The sequence below is a fragment of the Carya illinoinensis genome, chromosome 9 (genome assembly GCF_018687715.1).
Source record: "Carya illinoinensis cultivar Pawnee chromosome 9, C.illinoinensisPawnee_v1, whole genome shotgun sequence".
NCBI classification, from domain to species: domain Eukaryota; kingdom Viridiplantae; phylum Streptophyta; class Magnoliopsida; order Fagales; family Juglandaceae; genus Carya; species Carya illinoinensis.
The window spans coordinates 39,708,508-39,728,039 of record NC_056760.1 but is presented as its reverse complement, the minus strand read 5'-3'; the positions used below and the strand labels follow the sequence as shown (position 1 = coordinate 39,728,039).

The 19,532-nt window shown below is 36.4% G+C and overlaps 1 protein-coding gene across 1 annotated transcript; it reads left to right on the top strand.

The window, feature by feature from the left end:
* The first annotated feature begins 1,535 nt into the window (after nt 1–1,535).
* LOC122275845 (delta-1-pyrroline-5-carboxylate synthase-like) lies at nt 1,536–19,425 on the top strand. The gene is made up of 20 exons (XM_043085133.1): nt 1,536–1,743; nt 2,895–2,966; nt 3,217–3,320; nt 8,253–8,355; nt 8,546–8,707; nt 9,319–9,596; nt 9,874–10,024; nt 10,174–10,338; nt 10,440–10,517; nt 10,695–10,784; nt 11,070–11,156; nt 11,281–11,367; nt 11,447–11,543; nt 11,620–11,723; nt 11,859–11,934; nt 13,012–13,162; nt 13,277–13,345; nt 18,844–18,910; nt 19,010–19,080; nt 19,208–19,425. The coding sequence occupies exons 1-20, from the start codon at nt 1,693–1,695 to the stop codon at nt 19,284–19,286; spliced, it is 2,142 nt and encodes a 713-aa protein (XP_042941067.1). The 5' UTR covers nt 1,536–1,692; the 3' UTR covers nt 19,287–19,425.
* The last annotated feature ends 107 nt before the right edge of the window (nt 19,426–19,532 follow it).

The window sequence follows — 19,532 nt, the reverse complement described above, 5'->3', positions numbered from 1 at the left end:
ACTTTGAGCACTAGTTTTATCTCGTCCATAACATTATCGCTCCACAAATATAGGCTCATGATTTATTAGAATTACCCACCCATCTATAAAAAGTGGGTCATTTTTTCTTTGAAAATATAAATATAAATATAAAAAGTGGGTGATGTGCTAATTCTAAAACTCAAAAAAAAAAAAAAAAGAAAAAAAAAAAGGAGGGAACTGCTATATATATATATAAAGAAATTATATAAAATAAACTCACAAATTGATTTGGTTTCATAAAATTTAAGATCTATTTTATATTAATAAAAATAATTTTATAACAGCTTATAAATTTATTTTTAAAAAATTTTTGTGATTAAAATATTTTCCGAATATGAATATGAAGACTCACGTATACATCGGCACACCCATCTATATATAATAGTGTTTAATTGGTACATCGATAAGTTTTTTTACATGCATTTAATTTCTCCAAATCCCCAAAACTTTTTTATATAATTAAATTTACAAATAATTTTTGAGATAAAATAATATAGATTCGGAGAAAATGATTAACTGATTATAATGCTTGTTTGTTATGAACGTACGTATGAGTTTTAAATTTTTTCAGATAGGTCATGCATGTGTTTTTTAATTGAAAATTTCTGTTCATTATTTTCTGATCACCACAATATATCATCTATAGTTTTTTTTCTTATTAAATATGTGGTGTATGATTGATGAGTAGGAGAAATTTGTTAGTTTAGAAAGAATAAAATTAAAACTAATTAAAAAATAAAAATAAGTATGATGTATGTTGTGCGAGTATTATGCCTGAAAACCGATGCCTTTGCAGTGTGGTTTTGGTCCAAAGTTGAAACCAGCTGAAACCACACCAACACCTAAAATCTACATCTTTCTCGACCAAAACCGATCAACAGGGAGGAGGGGAACTGGCTGAAGTTCGATCGGTCGGCATCGATCTATTTTGCAGTTTGGGAATCGATTTCCCATTACCATTAAAAAAAAAGTTGGAAATAAAATTTGATGCAACAAATCACAAAGTACAAATACAATTTATCACGATGTGGATTTGTGATGGTGCCGCTAGAGAGAGAGAGAGAGACTCGAAGAGGCTAGAGGTCTAGAGGATATATTTACCCTAATTCAAAATGGCACTGCTTGGTGATGCCGTTTCATATATTTTTACACATTGCATCCCAAAAACGATACTGTTTCACTAATTTAAACGGCGTTGTTTCATATAAGTATATTTGAAAAAATATATATAAGCTGACGTCGACCGATTTAGCAATTTTTTCTTAGGTTGAACTACGAACCGAATTGGTTGACATCGGTTTAGCTTAAATCCTTCTATCGTCTGACCAGTTCTCTATCAATTTTAGTTGGTTCTCTACTCTGGTAGCCGGTTTCTTTGCTCCAGCAGCCGGTTTGATCCGTTCCCGCCGGTTTTCTCGGTTTTCTTGCAGCCCTTTCGAGTATGATTTTTCTCCACCTTTAATTTTGCGTCTGTGACCCCAAACAGACGTCACGTGAACCTAAGATACGAAACGTGAGAAAAAACAGTTCGTACCCAAGTCAACCCCTTCACGGCTTCTAGTTTTCGTATGTTAAGCAATCACTGCGAAAAACCGAAGCCCATCGCGCCGCTCTTGGTGCATGGTAGCTCTTCTTTAAGTCGCCAGCCGCATTCTTACTTGACCCAGCGCCATGGATCCTACCCGAGATTTTGTCAAGAACGTGAAGCGTCTGATAGTCAAGGTTTCTTGAACAAGATAGAGTCTTCCGATTCTCTGCAAAACTTCGGCTGCTTTTCGTTTCTTTTTTGTTCTTTTGTTTCTTTTCGTTTATTTGGGGTCGTGCTGCAGCAGACATAGCGTTTGCTTTGCAAACCCTAGCGCGCGTCTGTTAGGGTTCTTTGGTTAAATATAATCTTTGCATATATAATATATACGAGGCGCAGACGAACGACAACTTGAGCTCAGTCTATATATGACCTAGCTAGAGAGTGATTTTAATATATTTAGTTTCTCTCTTTTTTGGGGGGTCAAACCTTGTTCGATGTAAACCCACAATATCGACTTGATAGATGGAATTCATGCTAGTGACACTAATGAACCAAATCAAAATTAAAAATCAATTCTTTTTGAAATAAAAGATTGGTTTTGCAGTACCTTAGAATTCCTATTTGTGCTCTTTCATTCTTCTTCTTATTCTGTATATACTAATGATAATGAATGAAGATGAAAGGCTTTCATGTGGACATTGCTTATACTGTGGGCTGTTTCTGTGAGTTGGAGATGAAGTGCACTTATACAGAGTGCAACTAAAATGAAAAAATAGACCACAGGAGGTTCTAATCGTGATTGCCAGCGCAAGTTTCATGCACCAGACTCGCACTTTGAACAGATTTGAAGTGCTTTTATGTTTTATATATACGTGTTATACAAAAAACAAATTAACCCCATGAAATAATTCAAGTGTTGTGTGCGAAGATGGAACACGTTTTCTGTATTTGGCTGGCTACCTCCTTGCTCGATTGGTTCATGATTGGATGTATATGAATATTTTCATGCATGGTGGAAATGAGATTTAAAGACGTTAAGTGAGCAGAAAATAGTACAGAAACTGGATGTTAAGTAGGTTACAAATATTTCTATGTGCCTGTGGCAACAAATACCTTCTCTTCTGACATTCATAAAGATCATGTGTTGCATATTCTGAAGTATTTTCTTGCTGTATAGTAGAACTTTTAAGGTTTGCTGAGGGGAGAAATAAAAAAGTGGAGAGTACCCGCTTTCCATTACAATTTTCTAATTTTCCAAGTTTTTACATTGCTATAGCTAGTTAACAATGGTATATATGCGAATGAAATTTGCTTATTACTGTTCTTGTTTTGTCTGCATTAAAAGGTCGGAACGGCTGTGGTTACTCGATCTGATGGAAGACTGGCACTAGGCAGGCTTGGAGCTCTCTGTGAGCAGGTATGTTGGGCTTCGTATGAATTATGCTCTTTCAGAATTGTGAGAACGGATTTTTCAGAGACTATATATGCTGTGAATGACAGAAGAAAAAATAATTGAAGAGGGAAAAAAAGAAAAAAGAAGGCAGTTTCATTGGTGTTATCATGGCCAGCTATTCCAGGACTTCTGGGAAACTATATACTAATTAAAAGATCCCATAAGAATTGTAGTTTATGTGGCTGACAACGTTCCCTCTTCCCAATTCCTGCAGCTTAAAGAATTAAACTCTCGAGGCTATGAGGTTATTTTGGTTTCTTCAGGAGCGGTTGGTCTTGGACGCCAAAGGCTTAGATACAGAAAAGTAGCCAACAGCAGGTCCTTACTATATGTTCCCGTTGCTTTTTAAACGTGCACACGCGCGCGCGCACACACAAGCACACAGAAAATGCTAACAACCTTTTCTTATGCAAAATCAAACTTCGAGCATGCTAGAAGTTATCCTTGAATACATTGTCATGACCTGATATATTTTGAATGCGAGACTGATGGAAATACAAATTGAAAACCAGAGAAAATTCCGGATGAGAAAACTTCAATCTAGCTACGACCTGTTTGATTGATTCTTGATGTTCTGTGTGTAGTTCAAACTTGTATAGTCACATTGTAAATAACGAAGCATTAATAAAAAACAACTTTCAAGATTAGCTAATTAACATCATAGTCTAAATATAGCAGAACAAGCTAACAATAGACTTTGAAAAACTGCATCAACTTTAATACTCTTCCTTGATGTATTTTTCTAAAAATCCAAGTATCATTCTTAGGAACTTGAACTTGACTCTAGGAAGAGCTTTTGTGAAAATGTCTACAACTTCTTGTTCAGAGCTGCAGAATTTTAGTTCAACTTCTCCTCTTTCTTCAACTTCTCTTAAGAAATGGTACTTAATTGCAATGTGTTTAGTTTGACTATGATAAATTGGATTCTTAGCCATAGCAAAGGCAGATTTATTAGCACAATAAATCTCCACTGGACCTTACTGCTTTTCTCCCATATCTTCAAGAATTTTGTTCAACCAAGTGGCTTGATTCACAGCTCCAGCAACTGCAATGTACTTAGCTTTTGCAGTTGATTGAGCAATAGTAGCTTGCTTCTTTGATCCCCAAGAAAACACTCCTGATCTCAAATTAAAACAAAATCCTGAAGTGCTTCTCATGTCATCAACTGAGCCAGCCCAATCATTGTCAGAAAAGCCAGTTAATTTTGAGTGAGAACATGACTTGAACCATATGCCAAAATCCATAGTATCCTGAACATATCTAAGAACTCTTTTACCTGAACCAAAATGAACTTGGCTTGGACTTTGCATAAATCTGGATGGCAAACTAGTAGCATAGATAATGTCAGGTCGAGCGGCAGTTAAGTATAAGGTCGAGCGGCGGTTAAGTATAATAAATTGCCAACCAAACTCCTATAAGCTGAAGCATCTACTTTCTTAAGCCCATATTCCTTTTTCAACTTTGCATTTGCAACCAAAGGTGTTGCCACTGTTTTGCATCCTAACGTTTTAAATTTCTTCAGCAAGTCTTCTGCATATTATCTCTGTGATATGAAGATGCCGCCTTCTTGACAAACTTCCATTCCAAGAAAGTAATGTATTAGCCCTAAATCACTCATTTCAAAGGTTTTCGTCATATCCTACTTGAACTCTTCAATCATTTCTAAGTTATTTCCAATGAAAATTAGATCATGAACATACGGTGAAACTATAAGCAAAGCTTTATCCTTGATTTTTACATAGAGTGTAGGCTCACTCATGCTTCTATTCAAGCCTTGATCATTGAAATAACTGTCTATTTTTCCATACCATGCTCTAAGTGCTTGTTTAAGTCCATATAAAACCTTCTTCAATCGAAAAACTTTTCCTTCTTATCTTATGAAGCCTTCTGGTTGATCAACATAGACTTCTTCTTCTAAAATTCCATTGAAAAAATTTGACTTGACATCAAGTTGAAAAATCTTCCAACTTTTCTGAGTTGCATGTGCACAAAGAGTTCGAATTGTATCTAACCTTGCAACTGGTGTAAAAGTCTCATTATAAGTAATTCCTAATTGTTGTGAATAGCCTTTAGCAACAAGCCTTGCTTTGAGTTTTTTCAAGAATCCATCAGAGTTAAGTTTTCTTTTGAAAATCCACTTAACCCTAATAACTTCTTTGCTGTCAGGACATGAGACTAGCTCCCATGTATCTTTTTTTTTTCTATCATTCTGATCTCCTCATCCATTACATCAACCAATATTTTTTCTTTTACAGCTACTACAAAATTCTGATCAGGTTCTACAGAAGAGTAATTGCAAGATTCATAAACCCCACTTAAAGACCTTAACCATCTAGTTGGAGATTCTGGTGAAGAATTTTCTAATGAAATAGTTCATCAAGACTGCCTTCTAAACCATGTGATGAAGTTGGAGTCATTGGCAGATCTCCATGCCCTTCATTTTGAATTTCAGAAATAGGAAGCTGAGATTCTCTTCTTTCTAGTATATTGACAGATTGATCTGACATATTTTCTTCATCCAAATTCCAAATAGCTTGTTCATCAAACTCGACATCTCTATTTGTGACAAGCTATTTTGACTCTAAGTTATAGAGTCTATATCCCTTGGATTGAGTGCTATATCCAAGAAAAACTCATTTCTCAGATTTTCCTTCAAGTTTGTATCTTTTTTGTGAAGGAACGTGAATATAGCAAATGCAGCCAAAAACCTTTAGATGACTTGTATTAGGTTTCTGACCACTCCAAGCCTCTATAGGAGTTTGATTAGAAACCGCTTTTGTTGGACATCTAAGCAAATAAATTGTTGTGTTGACAGTCTCTGCCTAGAACCTTTCTGGAAGTCCTTTCTCTAGCATCATTAATTTGGCCATCTCATTACAGTCCTATTTATTCTTTTAGAAACTCCATTTTGCTGTAGAGTGTAAGCTACTGTCAAATTGATGTTCTAACCCTTCTTTTTCACAAAAATCATCAAACTTCTTTGAGTTAAACTCAGTATCTCTGTCACTTCTCAAAGTCTTGATCTTGCAACCACTTTGATTCTCAACTAACAACTTATGCTTTTTAAAGATCCCAAAAACTTCAGATTTTTCTTTAAAGAAATAAATCCATGTCATTCTTGAAAAATCATCTATAAACAAAATGAAATACCTGTTTTGGCTTTGAAACAATATTCTCATTGGACCACACACATCAGTGTGAACAAGCTCAAGAGGTTTTGTGGCTCTCCGTGCACTGCTAGAGGGAAAAGATTGTCTATGTTGTTTGCCTAGCATACATGATTCACAAACGACATTATTAGCTTCTACTAGAGGTAAGTCTCTAAAGATATCTTTCTGATGAAGAAGCCTCAAGGCACCATAGTTGGAATGCCCAAATATTTGATGCCAAAGTGTTGAATCATCAACTGTAGCTGCCATAGCTTTAGGACAATGCCAAACAAAGGGAAAATTTCTACTTCCTCCCGTATTTACCTTAGCAATCTCCACTTCATATTTCTCATCAAAAAATTCTACACAAATTTTCCTCAAAGTGCAAAGAATACCCATGTTGCATCATTTGACCAACAGTTAACAGATTTTGGTCTAGAAAAGGAACTAGAAGAACATCTTTAATAAATCTAGTACCTTTCTTTGTTTGAACAGCCACTGTGCCTTTGCCTTTAGACTTCACCAGATCACCATCTCAATCTTGACCTTAGTTTTGACAGAAGGATCTAGGTCAATGAAGATGCTCTCCTTAGCTGCCATATGATTACTACAACCACTATTAATGAACCAAGTATCATTGACTTCTTCCACTGCAGCTTGGCAAGTAAAGAACAAATGCTCATGATCTTCTTCAGAATAGTTAGCCTGATGCTCTTTTTCCTTATATCGACATTCTTTTTCTTTACGAACAAACTTCTTACAGTTTGTACATTGGGGTTTCTCCTTGTGAAAACAATATTTTTCCAAATGGTTGGTCTTTTTGCATATACTGCAGGGTGGATATTTATCATTTTTAGCCTTCCATCTATCTTTCTTATGAGAAGTTTCACCCTTGAACTTGCCTTTATTCTTCTTTTTGTAATCACCTGATTTTTTATTCTTTAGGTTGACTTTGGATTGGAAGGCATTCTCCAGAAACTCTCCACTCCTTCTATTCAATCTCTGCTCATGTACCTACAAAGATCCCATAAGTTTTGTAATGGTTAGAGTAGACAAATCCTTATCTTCAATGGTTGCCACTACATGGTATATTTTCCAGTGAGGCTAATCAAGAATTCTTGAATAATCCTTTGCTCAATAATATCTTCTCCATATGCTCTCATCTAATCAAGCTCAATCACTTTGGTGCTATACTTCGTAGCATTCTTAGAGTCTTTCATCTTAAGATTCTTCATTTCTATTCTCAAGTTTTGAAGTTTGATGGTCTTGATCTTTGAATTCCCTTGGAATTCTTGCTGCAAAATCTCCTAGGCCTGCTTTGAAGTTGTTACTCTCATCAATGTTGGAAAGATTGCTTCACTAATAGCCTGTTGTACATGTTGTAGAGTAAACAAGGTTTTAGCATCTCTTTGCTTGTCTATCTTGTTTTAGGTTGATCCTAAAGTTTCTTCTAGTGGAGTAGGAACTCCATTTTAACAACATCCCAAAGATCAAGTGACATGAAGAGAGTTGTCATCTTAATACTCCAATAATCATAGTTCTCACCACCAAATATTGGAATAATGTTAGATGAACCAAGAGTAGCCATAACGCCCTTTATTGATTGAAGTGGCTCTAATGCCAATTGATGGAAATACAAATTGAAAATTAGAGAAAATTATAGATGAGAAAACTTTAATCTACGACCTGTTTGATTGATTCTTGATGTTCTGTCCATTACACTTCTCAGAGTTCAAACTTATATAGTCACATTGTAAATAACACAACATTAATAGAAAACAATTTTTAAGATTAGCTAATTAACATCATAGTCTAAATATAGTAGAACAAACTAATAATAGACTTTATGAAAAATTGCATCAACTTTAATAGAGACCAGTTATTGATATTCAAACAAATTAGTAAAAATCAAGAAATATTATCTTTATAACTTTTGATTACGAAGATATTTACTCCGCGCGATGATATTGAGAGAGAGAATGCATGGTAGATTTCATGTACCGGTTCTGCCAATAAACATTAAATTTCTGTTTGAGGTGGGCATTAGAGAGCCCAAGAAAATGAGTGCCTTGCCTGAAGAGAATCCATTAATGTTTTGCAGCTTTGCTGATCTACAATATCCACAAGATGAATTTGATGGAAAGGCTTGTGCAGCAGTTGGGCAGAGTAGTCTCATGGCTCTATATGATACAATGTTTAGCCAGGTATATATCTCATATTGGATTTACTTTAGAAAATGTGTGTCCAGTACTTTTTATATTTACATCTTCACACATGCATTAGCAGGTTAGGAAGTAAATTGCATTCATGCACTTTGTCCTTTACCCTCCACAATTTGAAATGCGTCCATCTATTTCAGTCACTTGTACTAATATGTATTTCTTCTATATGCAGCTTGATGTGACCTCTTCTCAACTTCTTGTGACTGATGGTGTTTTTAGGGATGAAGGTTTTAGAAAGCAACTTTGTGATACCGTGAACTCACTATTAAGTTTGAGGGTTATTCCTATTTTCAATGAGAATGATGCAGTTAGCACTAAGAAAGCGCCATACCAGGTATATATGCAGCTTCTTGTATTTGTATTAAAGTTTGCATTTGATGGGTGAGGATTGTATATTTGTTTAGAAAATTTATTGTGTGACTTTTTTTTGTTTTTTTTTTTTTTTTGTTTCTGCTATTTGTGATCAAGATTTAAGCACTGCAAAATCTTTCCCCCTTGTTCTTTTTGGTTCCAACTAGAGTCAGTTTCTAAACAAGGCTAAGAAACATGTCACTAATGCCTATTTTAGTTCCAATTAAAGGCTCCAGTCACATTCTAAACTGAGCTGGCCATATGGTGTTTGATCTATAACAAATCTTTAGGAGGACATGATTTCAATGTTGCTCATTTGTTATCAATATACATATGATTTTAGTAACTTAGCAAGCCCCTGAGGTCTCCCATTTGTTTGCTAAAAATACATTCATGATCATTCTAGTTGCCAAACTTAGTGAAAGCAAACCAACATCAATAATGCTTCCAAATGCTCCTGCACTTGATGAGCTATCTTCGTGATCATCTATACCCTTGATTGCTTCTGTTCGATATTATATTTCACAATAATTAATATATGTTACCATTACCATTATAATATGTCTTTTATTCTAAGTGTAACCATCATTGCAGGATTCTTCTGGTATATTTTGGGATAATGACGGTTTGGCAAGTCTATTGGCTTCAGAACTAAAAGCTGACCTTCTTGTTTTGTTGAGTGATGTAGAGGGCCTCTATAGTTGTCCTCCGAGTGACCCAAAATCAAAGCTAATCCATACATATGTCAAGAAGAAACATCAAGGGGAAATCACATTTGGAGACAAGTCTAGGTTGGGAAGAGGAGGTATGACTGCTAAAGTTGAAGCAGCTATCTGTGTAGCTGATGCTGGCATCCCTGTTGTTATTACAAGGTAATTCTATCATTTCACAGCTGAAAGTTTCAGCTATTTGGACTACTATCTACTACCATGGTATGAATTTTGTTAGTTATTTTTATTCATTTTCTTTGCTTTGTTTCCTACAAATGGAACTGGGCTTGGAAAGCTAATGATAGAAGCTGGAAGATCATCAGTTAATCAAGTTTCTACTAATAATGCAAGATACCATCAATTAATTAATCTTCTGGTTGCCTTAAAATGTTCTGTGCTATTCTTGGTTACTCAAAATTGATTTCAAATTTCTTTGCAGTGGTTATGCCACAGACAACATCATTAAAGTACTTCAAGGAGAGCATCTTGGTACTCTTTTCCATAAAGATGCACAATTATGGACTTCAGCCAAAGAAGCTGGTGCACGTGCTATGGCGGTTGCAGCTCGAGAATGTTCTAGACGGCTTCAGGTAGTAACATCATGTTTTCTTCAAAGTTGCAAATTTTCTCAATTATATCTATTGTACTTGCAAGCTTTTCGGATACTTTAATCTGTTGTATAGCTTGAATGTCATTCTATTCACCGCTTCAGCATTTTTTATGGATTGCTTTGCTGCAGGCCACACAACCTCAAGAAAGGAGGAAAATATTGCTAGACATAGCAAATGCCCTGGAGGCAAATGAAAGTGTGATTATGGTTGAGAATGAAGCTGATGTTGCTGCTGCACAGGAGGATAGATACGAGAAATCACTAATATCTCATTTAACCTTAAAGCCCGGGAAGGCAAGTCCCTGTTTTTTTTTTAGCTTTTTCCTTTCGTGTAATTGTCAAATGTGTTCTATTTAGTTTTTAAGTCTGTCTCATTTGGTCTTTATATTGTTCAGATCTCCAGTATTGCAAAATTTGTTCGCAAACTTGCTGAGATGGAAGAACCCATTGCTCGTGTTTTAAGTAGAACAGAGGTCAGGACTCCTAGAATTTCGTTCAATTAGTAAAAAGAGCCAAAGCCTGATAAATTTTTATAGTACTTTTTGATAGTTTTGTGAATCCAATAATATTTCTTGCATTGTATTTGAGTATGAATTCTTTGGTAATCACTTACATGGGAACTTAATTCTGACGACTGATTTTACATCCAGCTTTTAGACGGGCTCATCTTAGAGAAAACGACAAGTCCTTTGGGTGTCCTCCTAGTTGTTTTTGAGTCTCGACCTGATGCTCTGGTACAGGTGAAAATCAGGATCCCTTCTTATTAAACCCAGTAGCATCTATTTTAGTTTCCAAGAATGTTGAAGATGACACTCTATATCAATATATTTTTTTTATATGTAAATGATTCATTTTGTTTTATTGTTATTATTATCACTCGGTTGAGTTGGTGAGCAGGGAAGACTAATCTAACACTTATTATACATTAACTAGTTGAGCTTCAAGCTCATGACTTAAAAGGTTTTGTTGTGTGTCTATGGTAATATTTTGATGGATACCATTTTTTGTTCTCTGTAATTTAATAGATAGCTTCACTAGCAATTCGAAGTGGGAATGGTCTACTGCTTAAAGGAGGGAAAGAAGCCAAGCGATCAAATGCGGCATTGTACAAGGTTTGGCTCTAGAAGTTTAGGCAATTTCTTCCTTGTTACTTTGAGTGTAGTATTACTCCTTTTCCTCATATTTGTTTTAGTTATAGTTTTATAATTTCTTTTTTCCTTTTCCTTCCTTCTACAGGTCATTGCTTCAGCAATCCCAGATATTGTTGGTGACAAGCTTATTGGACTTGTGACTTCCAAAGAGGAGATTTCTGATTTGCTCAAGGTGTGTATTGACATTGATTACTAATACGATTCTTTAAAAGAAAAAAAAAACTGTTTTGAACTTATTTATTATGTGACAGCTGGATGATGTGATAGACCTTGTCATCCCCAGAGGCAGTAATAAGCTTGTTTCTCAAATTAAGAGTTCAACAAAAATTCCTATTCTTGGTCATGCTGGTAAGAGGAATGGAATGACAAATTTTTAATTCACTAAAATGGTGCTTCAAATAAAGTTGCTATTTTTACAATGCAGATGGAGTTTGTCACGTTTATGTTGATAAGTCAGCTAATATAGATATGGCAAAACACATTCTTCGTGATGCAAAAATGGATTATCCTGCAGCTTGTAATGCAATGGTATTTTCAGTTTTCAATTTGCTCTCCTTGTTCCCCATTTGTCTGTTGTAGCAGTTCTCCTTTGTACTAAAGAATAATCTTCACAACATTTTTTAATTGTTAGTCTCTTGGATTTGTGTATTGTGATCTTCTCAGGAAACACTTCTTGTACACAAAGATTTTTTGAGTAATGGTGGGATCAATGAACTTCTCGTTGAACTTCAATCTGAAGGTATGAAGTTGTATGCTTAGAGACCATTTATTCAAAAGCTGTGTTCATGTATAAAAACTATCTTTGACACCCTGTCATGGTGTTTGAACAATTTCCATAAAATTCTTCTATTTAACTTCTTTTTTTTTTTAATTTCTAAATAGCATCAACAAACCTAGATTCGTGTAGTTGGAGGGGTTATTGCATTGCATGAGGTTTATGTATTATAACTTTAGTTATCAAAACATGAAGTTGGACAATGTCAAAAATGATTTTATAAATTCTACTAGACCAACTTGTCAAACCACTATAGTTGTTGAATGTTCTTAATTCCATCCATGTTTAGATCCCCTAGCTATTTCCATCAAGTGATACTCCCAAAAGTGTAAGCAGCCTTGAACAAAGGACTCTCACAGTAATTATGACCAAATTTATGAACGAGCCAAAGTTTTATATCTTGTCATAGTAGTGATTAATTATAACACTTCATGTATTGCCAGCACCCGAAACTTCCACCACGACTCCTAGAAATATTATTGTTAAGTGGAATATTCATCTTCTTGTCCAAAGATTTTATGAACCTACCTGCCATTCACAAGTTCCTTGAAGAATGAGATAGTTAGGTTTGGTCTATTGCCCTTTTGGTTAAGACCTTCTCTCATAGATATAATATTTTCATTAAAGTAATTTTGTTTGACTGTATAATTGTATAAACAATAGAGATCTTTAACACCAAAATGATGTTAAGGTTCTACCAGAATTTGACCCAGCAGTTGGACCGGTGACTTTCAATCTGCCACTTCTATGCTTTTTGATGACTAATCAAGATTTAACATTTTCTAAAGAAGTTTTGTATCATGAAGATTAGACTTAAAATGATATCCATTCATACACTAGAAAATCCGATTATCTGTTTTGTTCATTTAATTCATGTGAATCTATCATTTTGTTAGCTTTATGTATTGCAAACAGCGAGCTGGTTGCAAATATTGTCCCCGGATAGCCACATGATGCACTACCTCCTAAAGATACTACTTGAAAAATTCAGCATTTAAGGAATTTAAGGGATTCTGCACTAATACAAGTTCACTTTTGCAGATGTTACTCTATATGGTGGACCAAGAGCCAGCACTTTATTGAATGTTATAGAGGCAAATTCATTGCATTATGAATATAGCTCCATGGCTTGCACAATTGAAATCGTAGATGATGTATTTTCTGCCATTGACCACATAAATGAAAATGGAAGGTATGTTGGAAATTAACCTTTGGATTTCATTTTCTAATGTTTTTAGTTTGTATATATTGAAGGTTATAGTAAGTGAATACTCTAATTCTCTTTTCTACCTCAACTTTGCTGTAGTGCTCATACTGATTGTATCATCACAGAAGATAGTGAAGTTGCTGAAATTTTCTTGCATCAAGTTGATAGGTAGGCTTTCTTTTTACCAACTAATCTGCTTATGGCATAAGACAAAATGATCAAATAGCACATACCATTGGCCTTCTGTCAGTAATTTTCTAGTGGATAACTATCATTGTAGTCATACTCGGGAACAGTAAAAACATTAGCAATTTATTTTAATGAGCCCATTAAGTACCTTACACAACATAATACCCAAAAGAAATCCTCAAAAAGCTGTGAAATAGTGTTATTTTTTATGGAAAATACTTTAGCCATTAAGAGATTACACAAAAGTAATCCCACAAACTGATGTGGCTTGATGCAGCTCGTCAGATTATAAAGTTACTTTTATTGTAAAGTAAATCTAACGATCAGATGAAGCCATGTCAGTTTGTAAGATTATTTTTGTGTAATTCCTTTTATGGAAGTAGCAGTACTCATTTTTTATTGTCACGAATCATCTCTACAAACGACAGTCTCCGGGGACCCCTCTAATGCCCCCATTCCTTTTCACACAGTTATTATTTACCAAACCCTATATCAGATTCAATGAAAATGGTGTTTGGTAGAGTTTCTGCTCAACGAAAGAGAAGAAGAAGCAGAGCAAGTAAGAAGACTCAGAGGAAGAATACGTTGATGAATTTCTTCTAAAAATGATGGTTTTCTCTATGCTGTACAGTGTCTTATTTATACAAAGAGTCAAATATTCTATACAATGATGATAGTACTGAAATACCCCTAAATAAATATATATATCACAAATTGCTATTGGGAAGTTTATTGAGGATTCTGGTGCATGCATCCTAATTCTTCTATTTGTGCATGAGACGATGTGGCATATGTTGTATCAGTTGGTAATATCCCCTTGCAGGATGGAAAATATATATTTTTTATTTCCATCTTGGATAACAGAAATAAGAATTGGGAGGAAGGAATGCCTTTGTGAATACATCCGCAAGCTGAAGAGAAGAACGAATGTGATAGATTCAAAGGACACCAGCTTGGATTTTGTCCCAGATGAGGTGGCAATCCATCTTGATATGTTTTGTACATTCGTAGAAGACCAAATTCGTAGCAATATGGAGAGCGGCCTGTTGTCGCTGTATGAGTCAATTGGAAAGGAGAGGGAGATGTTCAAATCTTTGAGAATGTAAGATTGCCATTGCAATTCACAAGAACCTGGTGGGTGGCGTGAAGATGAGAAGAAGAAGGTGCTATCAAGAACTAACTTAATGTATGTACAGAGTAACTGATGTCAGGTTGAGTAATCATGAGGTAGAGTAGTTGACTAACCAGCCTTTGATGAGGAAGAGGATCAGAGAGAGGTTGGCCATCATCCTTGCGGAGCTTCAGATTTTGATCCATTGGTAGTTTAAGAGGTTGAATGCCACGTGAACTACCATCAGCCAATATGTCAAAAGCATATTTCCATTGGCATATAGAAATGCCCTTTGAGGAACGAGTGACCTTAATGCCAAGGAAGTATTGGAGATCCCCAAGACATTTGATGCTGAAGTGATCGTTGAGGAATCTCTGGAGGACAGTAATGGAGTCTAAGTGAGAGCTGGCAATGATTATGTCATCAACGTATACAAGGAGAGCAATGAAGGAACCATTGTCCAGGTGGGTGAATAGGCTGTAGTCAGCCTTGGATTGCTGAAAACCAAAAGAAAGTAAAGCATTATAAAATTTCGAAAACCATTGTTTGAAGGCTTGTTTCAAGCCATAGAGACTTTTATTTAGTCGGCAAACTTGAGACGGAGAGCCTTTTGAAAAACCAGGAGGTTTGTACATGAAAACTTCATCCTCTAAATCCCTGTGGAAGAAGGCATTTTGAACATCAAATTGCCATAGAAACCAGCCTTAAATAGAGGTAGCAACTAATAAGTTTCGAATAGTGACCAATTTGGCCACGGGAGAAAAAGTTTCATTGTAGGCAAGGCCCTCCTGCTGTGTGAAACCTTTGGCGACCAACCACACCTTGTAGCATTCTATACTTCCATTGGAGTGATGTTTAATTTTGAAGACTCACTTGCAGCCGATAGTATGTTTACCAGGTGGCAATTCGACTAGAGTCCAAGTATTATTGAGTTCTAGATTAGAAATTTCAGATCACATAGCCTTTCACCAGTTAGGATTTTTAATAGCTTCACCATACGAAGTTGGTTCAATAGTGAAGGAAATAGCATATGCAAAAGAATAATAATAGGGAGATCATTTATGGAAAGAAAGAGTGGAAGAAAGTGGAAAGGCTTTACTTGAGGGGCAGGGCATTATCTTGGAGAAAGATGGAGAAGGAGCAGGTGGATCATAGGCAACCTACAAGGGAGAAGAAATCGTTGTTTGGGAAGGTGGTAGAGTGAGAAGATAGGTGGAGTGTCGAAGTAATGGAGTAGAAGTGGGTGAAGGTTCTATTGTAGGAGTTATGGAGTTGTGTTTCGATGTAAGGGGAGGGAGAATTGTTTGTGGGGGTAGAGAAAGAGTCAAGGTCAGGGAGGGTAATAGGTGGAGATATATGAGGAGGCGAAGGTGAAGTTGGAGAGGGAAGTGGAGAGGGAGTATGAAATGGAAAAAGAGACTCATGAAAAACAACGTCCTGACAAAGTAAGATGTGATGAGTGTCAAGGTCAAGTAATTTATACCCTTTGATGCTAAATGGGTATATGAGAAAAGCACATCTTCTACTGCAAGGATTAAATTTGTGGCGGTGTTGAGAAATGGTTGAGGCAAAAGCAAGACAAACAAATACTCGGAGGTGGGAGTACGAGGGAGGTTTATGGAAAAGTATTTCATAAGGAATCTTGTTTTGGAGGAGAGGAGGGGGGATACGATTAATTAAATATGTGGCAATAAGCACACAATCTGACCAAAAAAGTAAAGGAATACCAGATTGGAATTGAAAAGCACGAGCAACCCGGAGAAGGTGCCAATGATTGTGTTCGACTAAACCATTATGTTGGGGATTTTTACACAAGATTTTTGGTGGATGATGCCATGGTCAGAATAAAAATCAGTCATGAAAAGTTAAATTCTAGTCCATTGTCACAATGCAAGATTTTCACTCGAGAATTAAATTGATTGGCTACTAAGTGCCAAAAGGACTTGATACAAGTGCATGCATCAGACTTATTTTTCAAGAGACAGACCCAAGTGCAGCGTGATAGGTTATCGAAAACGGTAAGGAAAAAATGAGTGCCATCATGAGCTGTAATAAAGTGTGGCCCCCATAAATCACAGTGCACAGTTTCAAAACAAGCAGTAATGGAATGAGGGATAGAAGGAAAAGGTAAGCATGTTTGTTTGGCAAGAGGACAAACTAAACAAGGTAAAATATTCTTTGTATTCATTTGCGTAAGTACATGAGTATCATGTATGAGTTGCATTCGGGAATGAGAGGGATGACCCAATCAACAGTGCCCCATAAAATCAAAGGCATTGTTAGAGGGTTGTACAGAAGCAAAACAAAGTTTTGATAATGAAAATTTTGAGACAATGTATGAACTAAAGCTTGAGGCAAGATAATGTATTGGAGTAAGTGGTAGAACCCATGTGCCATGCTACCCTTCCCAATCGTTGTCCAAGGAGAAAGGCCCTGTATAAAACACGAGTCAAAAAGAAATATATGACAACATTTAAGCTGTTTGGCAAGTTTACCAACAGATAATAAATTAAAAGTAAAAGTGGGTATGCATAGGACATCATGAAGGAGAATGGATGCTGTCGCTTGCACTATACCAGTGTGAGTGACATGAGCTAATTCTCCATTAGAAAGTTTGATAGAATATGAAATAGTTGCAATGATGTTGGTGAAGAAGGAGTGGCTACAGATCATATGAACAGTAGCACCCGTGTCAATGATCCAAGGAGTGGAGATGTTAGAAAAAGCTGATAAAAAAAAGGAAATACTAGCAACGGAAGAGGAGTGAGGACGGTAAGATGTAATCGTCTAGAGTTGGTTTGTGGATGGTGAAGTAGTTGAGGAATTCTTATTGTGAGATCTTGATATTGCTCCTTAGTCAACAACATATTTGGATCAGAATGGTCTTCGGAATCAGAGGATCCAAGTGAGACTGCATTGCCTCATGGTTTGTGGAACTTGTGGCTGGCAAGATAGCATGGAACTTGTAGCAATGATCAACTATGTGGCCAGTCATCTTACAGTGAATGCAAACAAGAGCTTCGACATTTCCAAATTTAAAACAATGAGCTCATGATCTTGCAATGTGTACAATAGGGTTTGTCCCTCTTGCTAGAAATATAGGAAGGTGCGAGCTGCTATAGCAATGAATTCAAGGTTAGGAGCTGAAGAAGTGATCAGCCGATATCTTTCTTGTTGCTGGATGTAGGAGAACACTTTGTTGACTGGGAGTAGAGGATCTATGAGCATGATCTTGTCACGCACATTGGTGAAGGAATCATGTAGACCCATGAGGAACTGGATCACACAGTCCCTTTGGTAGCGGTCAGAAAGGATTTTCGTTGAGCCACAAGAACAAACAGGTAATGGGTCATAAACAGTTAATTCACCCCAAAGAGATTTGAGTTTACCATAATAGACATTGATGGTATCGTCATCTTGGAAGAGATTGGCTAGTGCTTTCTTGAGTTCGAAGATGCGAGGCCCATTTTGTGTGGAGAATATCTCTTGTAATTTAGTCCATATTTCATGGGCATCATCGACAAAAGTAACAGAGGGGTGAAGATGGAGGCTAATGGAATTCTGGATCTAGGATTCAATCATGCCGTTGCATCGTTCTCAGAGGTCAAAAAGAGGGTCATTGGTGAGGGTTCCATTGAGGAATCCTAGTTTATTCTTGGCTTGAAGAGCACGTTGGGTTCCATCCGGACTAGGTGGAGTAATTTTTGGCATTGAGGAGGTCTGCGACAAGCATAGTTCCTAGGTTATCTGAGGTTTCAAGTCAGTAAGGGTTGGTTGAGTCATTGAGATTGGTATATTCTGTGGTGGTAGGATCAACGGTGGATATTTTCACTGCTTTGATACCATGTCAGATTCAATGAAAATTGTGTTTGGTAGAGTTTCTGCTCAGCGAAAGAGAAAAAGAAGCAGAGCAAGTAAGAAGACTCAGAAGAAGAAGTTGATGAATTTCGTCTAAAAAGGGTGGTTTTCTCTATGCTGTACAGTGTCTTATTTATACAAAGAATCAAATATTCTATACATGGATGATTGTAATGAAATACCCCTAATTAACTATATACATTGCAAATTACTATTGGGAAGTTTGTTGAGGATTCTGGTGCATGCATCCTGATTCTTCTATTTGTGCATGAGACGGTGTGGCAGCTATTGTCCAGTGCTGCAGAAATTTACCGTCCAGTCTATGAGATAGCTGTTATAACATTTTCCCATTTTTGGTACTCTAAAGGGAATTGATACCTTGCACAAAAATTGGTGAATCGATATACTAAAGTCGTACTCCGCTAATAATTGTGCCTCATGAACTAAATGTTGCATTCCTTTATGTTCTTCTTATCACCAATATGGTATTTGCTGTCTACATCAACAGTGCTGCAGTGTTTCATAATGCAAGCACACGATTCTGTGATGGTGCACGCTTTGGACTTGGCGCAGAGGTATGTGATGTTTCAACTGTCCTTGTGTTCAGGGCCAATGTGCTCGACTTTTCTTACCCCCTTTAAAGCTGTTTTTGGTTCTATATAATTGCTGAGCAGGTCGGTATAAGCACGAGCCGGATTCATGCTCGAGGTCCTGTGGGAGTAGAAGGACTATTAACAATACGATGGTACGAGAATTCTGCATTCTTTGACTGACATGAGTAACTATTTTCATGATATGATCAGACATCAAATCACAAAGATAAAAAGTTCGTGGTTAGCTTTGATTAATCATTAATCCTCTATTACAACCAGGATTTTGAGAGGACGTGGGCAGGCGGTGGATGGGGATAAAGGTGTTAGTTATACACACAAGGTTCTGCTTCATTCCTAGTAATTCAGAAACAGATCTGTCCAACGCTGGAGGTTGCGGTTCATCAGCTGCTCCTGAGATCCTATGTTTTATGTTAAGATATAAGAATTTTCTTTTTTCCCTTTTCCAGATTCATTTCAATGGTATCATTCTTGGCTCTTGTAGGGACTTTCAGTTTTGATTGAAGCAAATGTGCTTGTTATTTGAATACAGCGGAAGTTACCAATTTGGTTTCTCTTTATGACCTGAAAAGGGAAGGATGCTGCA